Genomic DNA, 8,111 nt, shown 5'->3' on the forward strand with positions numbered 1-8,111 from the left:
GAACAGGTGCTGGAAGAGTGCACCAAGGCACAGTTACAGGCTATAGCGAATCATTTCGGAATAAAGTTGAAATCTGCCAGAGTGGCAGAAAGAAGAATAGAGATAATGGCTCAGCTCAGGGCTCGAGAGGAAGCTTTGGGGGAGGAACGGCCCCAAACACCTGCCAGTGTGGGTGAGCGTCTGAGTATTGGTGGAAGCAGCAGGGGATCCAGCGGCAGCAGGCACAGCGTGAAGCTGGAAATAATGAAGTTGCAGCTGGAAATACAATTGTAGCGTGAAGAGCGAGAAGCAGAAGCACAGCAGCGCAAGGAAGAGCGAGAAGCAGAAGCGCAGCTGAGGAGAGAAGAAGCACAGCAGCGCAAGGAAGAGCGAGAGGCACAGCAGCGCAATGAAGAGCGAGAAGCACAGCAGCGCAAAGAAGAGCGAGAAGCACAGGAGCGCAATGAAGAGCGAGAAGCACAGCAGCGCAGAGAAAAGCGAGAAGCAGAAGCACAGCAGCGCAAAGAAGAGCGAGAAGCACAGCAGCGCCAAGAAGAGCGAGAAGCACAGCAGCGCAGAGAAAAGCGAGAAGCAGAAGCGCAGCTAAGGCGTGAGGAGCTAGAAGCACAGCTACGCCAGGAAGAACACGAGCAAGAAGTTAGGCTGAGACAAATGGAAATAGAAGCCAAAAAGGAAGTAGAGCTGAAGCGAATTGAATTAGGACTAAGCGTACCTGCTCCGCCGCCACAGGAAGACCGACGAGTGAGGGAACGAGACCTGCCGGTCTATGTGCCTAGTGAAGCCGAAGATTTCTTCGATCACTTTGAGAGAGTTGCTGCTATGAAGAGGTGGCCGAGGGCGGAATGGGCGGAATTGGTCCAAGGGAGGCTCACAGGTGAAGCTCGTGAAGCATTCACTATGCTCGACTTCCAGGAATGCACCAACTACGATGCAGTAAAACGAGCTGTGCTCCGTTCCTTTAAGCTCACGCCAGAGTGTTACAGAAATAGGTTTAGAGAATGTACCCGGTCACCAGGAAAATCGTATGCGGAGACGGCGAGGGACATGGAAAGAAAGTTCCTTAAGTGGATGGACTCTGAGGAAGCGAGGTCGGTCGAAGAGGTCAAGGAGCTAGTGGTTATGGAAAAGTTTATGTCCGTGCTCTCTCCTGAGATCAGGATGAGGATAAAGGAGGCGGACATAAAGAACCTAAAGGCCGCAGCCGACCGAGCCGACATGTTAGAGGAAGTACTACGCCCAAGCCGAGAGGGACAGCATCGATCACCCGCGTACTCCGGAAGCAGTAGGAATTATAGGAGGACGAATGGATGGAGGACAGGAGCGAGTTCTCCCAGGTCCCACAGCTCGAGATGGGACGACAGAGGAACAAAAGGTGCTGCAGAGCCGATAGAGGAGAGCCAAGATGAGAGCCCGGACGTTGTTACTGCAACGAAGGGAACGACAAGTGAGGCGAGAAGGACACAGGGTGTGACGGTCTCTGGAGGCAGTGCTAAGGTGAGCGGTGGTAGATGGTCTCCGCCGAGGGGCCGCTGCTACAACTGCGGAATAATCGGACACGTCGCGCGGGAATGCAGACGCCCTAAGCACCGGGGACACGTTGCTTTAGTGATGTTCGAGGACCAGAGGGCCGAGGGAGTGCGGGATGAAGAGAAGAAAGTTCACCCATTCATGTGTCAAGGAACCGTAAGGATGGGGGTCGCAGACCCCATCCCAGTGAAGATGCTAAGAGACACCGGGGCTGACTTTACCCTGGTAAGTGAAACCCTGTTCCCCGAGGGTTACGAAAGTACCAGTGTGGGGGTGGCAAGTGTGACCACTGTGGGAGGCCCAGTGAGGATGCCCCTACACCAGGTAACTTTAAATTCCGAATATGGCTGCCAGACCCTAGTGGTGGGAGTCTGTACATCAATGCCCAAGATGGAGGCACAGGTCATCTTGGGGAATGACGCGTGTGGAGGATATGTCCTCCCGCATCTTGTGAAAGGCGAAGAGTGCCCAGAACAACACAAGGAGACAGGCGAAGAGTTGAACGCCTGTGGGGACGAGAAAGGAATCGCACCGGTGGCGATCCCAGTTTGTACTGTGACACCGAGACAACGCGAGGAACCAGGAGGTTATGGATCTGATGGGGCTGAAGAAACGACTGACAGCCTGGGAACAGATCACCTCTGCGTAGGACCCAGAGAACGAGTGGAGGGCGAAAGTAGCCCGAATGGTGAGTTGCAGGTGACCCTCACCAGTTCTCCAGGGGTAAACCGCACTCGTCTCGGAGAGTTACAGCAGGAGGAGTTCCCCGAATTGGTTAGTAAGGCCGAAGGAGGACGTGTGGGTCCTAAGAAGGCTTACTTTCCATTTATCTATATTATATATGCCATGCTATCTATGATGAAGGAACGATGGACGCCAGGAGCAACCGTGGGAACGGTGAATAAATATGTCTAGAAGTTCAAAGAACGTCTCACTAGAGCGAAGAAACTGGCTAGGAAACTCCTGAAGAAGGCGCAACGTAAGATGTCGGAGTGGTGCGACAGGAGAGCTGCGCAGAGGGATTTTCAGGCCGGATCACAAGTAATGGTTGTGCTGCCAGGTAAAGGTAAAGTGACCAAGTCGCGGTTCAAGAGACCATACCAAGTGCTGCGACGGTTGGGTCCAGTGTCGTACGAGATTGGGAAGCCGGATGGACCCCGAAAGAAACAGGTGTGTCACGTAGACCACCTAAAACCTTTCTTCACTGTGGAAGGTAGAGCCGCCAAGCAGGACGGAACGAATACTCGAGAAACCCAGCGGAAGTCGGGTCTGAGTGTACCGAGGGACCGAGAACTCCCGGAGGAGGAAAGTAAGTGGTCCAGGGCGGACGGCACCAGTCTTACCGGCACTGAGAGTCTGACAAGGATCAAGGTCAAGCACATCAAGGGGAAGGACGACGTAGTAGCGGACGCCCTATCCCGTATACACTAACGAGACATGACTCTTATTTTAAGGGGAGGGGTATGTGACGGAGTTCCCCCCCTTATAATTCTCCCACGCCTGCAGTAAGAGTCATGTCTACCTTTCCCAAGCGTTCTCTACGTTGCAGGCTACAATTTGATATATGGGAGAGAGTGAAGTGTTCTCGGAGAGCCGAGAAATTTGTGAAATAGTGATATTTTGGCCTGTGGTTTAGGCCCTTTAGGGAGCCAAGATGGCACTTGCCTCCCTGATCTCCCGCCAAAACCGTGTGACGTCAGTGGCACCGGATTGGTCACCGACAGCAATGTGGCACCGGGAGCCAATGAAAACCTCCCGTGGCAAAAGTGACGTCACGATGGAAGGGGGTCCAGGCCGCGCGCCACTCTGGCGCCAGCAGTCAGGCACGACACGTCATAGAGGTCGGACGTGCGATGGTTGGTCCTGTCAGTTGGACAGTTGTTTCCCGCTCCCGTGGATTTACGCGTCACCTGAAGTCCGCCAGTACTCTGAGAAGTCTTCCCTAGTTCATGTGTTGAACCAGAAGAGGGAATTGACGGTTATTTGAGCAACAAGTGCTCCAGTCAGGTGCTGTGCAAGAAGCAGTGAAGCCGTGCAGTGACGTACGTGACGTCTGTGGCAGTTCACCAGTTCGTGACAGCGTAGTGGCTGACAGAGCCACTGGGTAGCTGAGGAAGGAGAGGACTATTTGGGGAAACCGGACGACGGTAGCTGAGACGTAGGCGGCAGCCGTTGATGGGAGAAGACGAAGGCCAGGAGACCGACTCCAACCTTCAAGAAGTCAAGAAGGAGGACGGACCTGCAGTGAGGAGGCACGGAGACGACGCGCTAAACGGTGGGACGACGAGAGGCTCTGGTAGGACACGACGACGTGTAGTGTGGGGGCGTTCCCGACACGAGGACCAGGAGCTACATCTCGACTCTCATCGGAGGATAGGGTGAAGTAGGTGTTTCTAGTTCCCTCCCCATTCCCCTTTAGTTAGCTATGTTATTCGGCTATATTATCTAGCCTGAGGATTTTATATGTCGTGAGCAAGTCTCACCCATGTCACGGTAAAGCACCAGTGTGCTAGACAGTACTATCAAGAGTACTTGTAATATTCATGTTGATTATTGGTGTGTGCAGGCACCAGGAACAAGTGATAAATTTACTGTGTTGTGTATATCTTTCTATAGATTTTGATATGAACATATAGTGGTAAATTATATATAATATTATGCCAGTATTTGAAAGTTAGGCTGTGTGCCCAGAAATCATTTATTTTCCATGTATTGATATTTGATGTGTCTACATTAGATATGCTATGTTCATGCAGTGATAAGTCGTTTGTGAATACAGTGAATTATTGAGTTATCGCCCATGAGAGAAAGTACTGAAAACTCCAGTGTAAATAGTTAATAATATACTGTTGAGTGAAGAACAAAGTAAAGCCATTACAGTGAGTCATTATAGCATTGATTGTAGAAAAGACTGTCTGAGCCTGAGTACAGTGAAACCAAGTGATACGTGCTATTGTAGCCAATATCGTGTGAGTTCATAGTAATATTGGAGAACTTAAAGAAACAGCGCGCGTGATTCTGAAAACAAGCAAAGAGCTTCCGCGCGGGGGCCAGGCGATCAGCTGTTCTTGACACTTGATGAGGAAGGGAGGTGTTGCCCCCTAGTGATCGCATACTATTCGTGGGAATTACCGGCCGCATCAGGATCAGTTGATTTATTTGTTGTTGTTTGGCCTTTGTGACATCTTTCATACATTTTAAGTAAAATACAAAACTATCTTTGTGTTTATATCATCCCCTCCATTGATCTTGTGGCTATGTTATACTGGTAAGCATAGAGTGATAAAAATAAGTACCTGCCTGATTCCTGATCATTTGAGTGTGACCTTGCCAAGGCTACCACTAATTCCACCAGTCCACTGATGGTGTTACTGGCCACCTAAAACACCAGTTGGCGACCTTGTGGTTAACCGTAGAGCCCGATTGTTGGGGAGGGCACACGACAGTCAAGTGAACGAGTCGTGTTCTCACTCTTTCTTAATAAGAGGCCGTTAAGATCGACTGGGAGACTCTCCTGGCGTGCAGTGGCGCCGTGAGGATCGAGTGAAGACCGCGAATATATATATATATTATATATATATATATATATATAATATATATATATATATATATATATATATATATATTATATATATATATTATATATATATATATATATATATATATAATATATATATATATATATATATATATATATATATATATATATATATATATATATATATATATATATATATATATATATATATATATATATTTATTTCATCTTACAGGCTGTATTACAATATGCTTTATTTTTCCTAGGTACCCAATACTGAATAGTGATCCTGGACACGCATACAAAAAAATACCAATTTTAACAGTTAAAAACATTTGAAATGTTATTGCTTATTGCTTTACGTAATGAGCTAGCTTTAAGGAGAGAAAGAGTCTTTAAAGATCGTCTAAATCCATTAGATGTAAGTGATAAAAAATTGTTAAGGTACTATCGTTTTCCACGTCATATGATCTTAAGACTTTGTGAAGACCTTAAAGATGATATTGAAAGAATAACTAGAAGAGGTCAAGCCATTACTGCCCATACATCATTGTTAGTAGCTCTGAGATTTTATGCAAGTGGAAGTTTCTAAAGTGTTGTTGGAGATTCAACTAGTCTCAGTCAATCGAGTGTATCAAGAATAATAACTGGAGTGACGGAAGCTCTCTACAGAAAAGGACTAGCAGAAATAAAAATGCCAACAGAGATGAATGAAATTATACAAACTAAGTTAAAATTTAATAATATCAATAGGTTTCCCAATGTAATTGGAGCAATCGATTGTACCCATGTCCCCATTAATGCTCCAAAAGCTGAAGAAAACATATATGTAAATAGAAAACAATATCACTCTTTGAACATTCAAGTTGTGTCAAATCCTGATAATGTAATCATGGATTTCTGTGCAAGATACCCTGGAAGCACTCATGATGCTTTCATATGGGCTAACAGCAGACTCCATGAGAGATTTGAAGCAGGAGAATTTGGCATTTCCTATTTGCTAGGTAAGATATGCATTTTAAATATGACCTTCATTTATAGTACAGTAGGTTGCCTATTTGTTATTTATCGAGTCACAACAAATACACTGTACAGTCTATAAATAAAAGTTGTTTAATATTGAATGGTAACAGCTTATTGTATTATGAATAGTATAAAGAAATTTATTCATGTTGATTTTATATTAAAGAAATGACAATGTGTTTTAGCCCTGATATGGAGAATGAAAGTGAGAAGTTTGAATGGAAATCAGCAGAAATGTGTTTAGACTGGTGTTTATATACAACATGTGTCATGGGTGTACCAGAGATTACAAATGGATGATTAAGTTAAATATGGAAGGAAGTGGATTACATTTTGGTTGTTTTGACATGTCAGTTATATGCCTCTGAACATTAAATGAGAATGATGTATGTAATGCAAGAGGTATTCATATGACAGAGGAAGGTAACCAACCACTTCAGATGCTAGAATCAAATAGTGTGTGAAAGAAAGTGTGGGTTTAGGATTAGTGAGTGATTTTTAAAGATGTATGCACATTTTATAAATTAAATATCTATGCAGGTGACAGTGGCTATCCCTTGCAACACAACTTACTTACACCCTTCACAAACCCTGAAAACCCTCCAGAAGAGCTGTATAACAGGAGCCATGCAAGAACAAGAGTGGTAATCGAGAAAACTTTTGGCGTGTTAAAATCTCGGTTTAGGTGTCTCCACAGGTCTGGTGGTAGTCTTCAATATGAACCAGATAAATGTGCAAAGATTTCAGTTGCATGTATGTTGTTACACAATTATTGCATTGAGCAAAGAATACCTCTTGAAGAGATCATTGATGATGACTTTATAATGAATGAAAATGTTGAAGGTGGAGCACATGAAAATAGGCACACACACAAAGAAGGGAAGTAGTAAGGAATTTTTTCTCATAAATTTTTATTTCAAATCATACTTATATAACAAAGTAAAACATGTAATTGAAAACACTACTTAATGGAACTTTTGTATAAAAATACAAGTACAGTAACTCAAGAATTTATCAATAAGGGAAATCAAAAACATTTATAATTGGATTCATAGATTTATTTGTAAGTTATCCTATCAATTTTTACCTATTAAATTCAATAGCACATACTGTATATGTAAGTGAAACAGAAATATACAAACTTGTTATGGTTTTGGTCAGACAAACAATCTTCGTCCACATGGTTTTTATTCTCCGCCAGTAACAACAACAAAACAATATCAGGTACATGAAATATTATTAACAAGATCATAAACAAAAGAGCATCTGCTCCAAACATGCTACCTCCAACATCTGTAGTACTCAATCCCAACAAAACTGTTACAAACATGTACCTGCTGATTTGGAAATATTATTTATGCTGCTATACATTATATGGAAAGTCAGATACCTGAGGAGAAATATATGCATCTGACAAAAGACCAAAAATTTGTGTGAAAAATATATCAATAAATATTTATTCATAGACACTAAGAAATGTGGTACATAATATGGCTGGGTAAATTTTTGGTTTGTAAAATAACAGTGTTTGTTAGCCAATGCTGTGCACGCACAGCATTGGCCTTAAAATTGAATTATTTTAATTAAAAAATAAAGTTGCTTTCAATACAGTACAGTGTATAATATACCTTACATGTAAGGGAAAAATTAAATATAATTTTGTTTAAATGATATACACAAAACAATGATATAGGCCATCAATATGTTGCCCTTAGACCAATTTGAGGTGAAACATATATTAAGGATGTGATAAAATAATTATATCTTCGCCATTAATCTTTTTGCCAATAAAAATGTTTCTTATTCTGGTGTTTTTTTCATATTGTCACTACTTTGAACTCTCAACAATTAAACCTAGCAATTGATAAACATTCTTTAATACAAAAAACATGTAAATATTTTCACCAAACATCAGTTGACTATATGAGGTAGATGGGTTATTAAATTACACTATATACTATGCAAGTCATAGCAAAATTAATGATATGAATAATTGTTACATTTTAATGTTTCAATATTGTTC

The 8,111-nt window shown here is 43.0% G+C and overlaps 1 protein-coding gene across 1 annotated transcript; it reads left to right on the forward strand.

The window, feature by feature from the left end:
• Positions 1–651: 651 nt before the first annotated feature.
• On the forward strand, positions 652–6,975 carry LOC123769646 (putative nuclease HARBI1). Its single transcript, XM_069338556.1, has 3 exons — positions 652–827; positions 5,819–6,069; positions 6,629–6,975. Exons 1-3 carry the CDS (start codon positions 652–654, stop codon positions 6,973–6,975), a joined length of 774 nt encoding a protein of 257 aa, XP_069194657.1.
• The last annotated feature ends 1,136 nt before the right edge of the window (positions 6,976–8,111 follow it).

This window comes from Procambarus clarkii, chromosome 40 (genome assembly GCF_040958095.1).
Source record: "Procambarus clarkii isolate CNS0578487 chromosome 40, FALCON_Pclarkii_2.0, whole genome shotgun sequence".
In the NCBI taxonomy this organism is placed as follows: domain Eukaryota; kingdom Metazoa; phylum Arthropoda; class Malacostraca; order Decapoda; family Cambaridae; genus Procambarus; species Procambarus clarkii.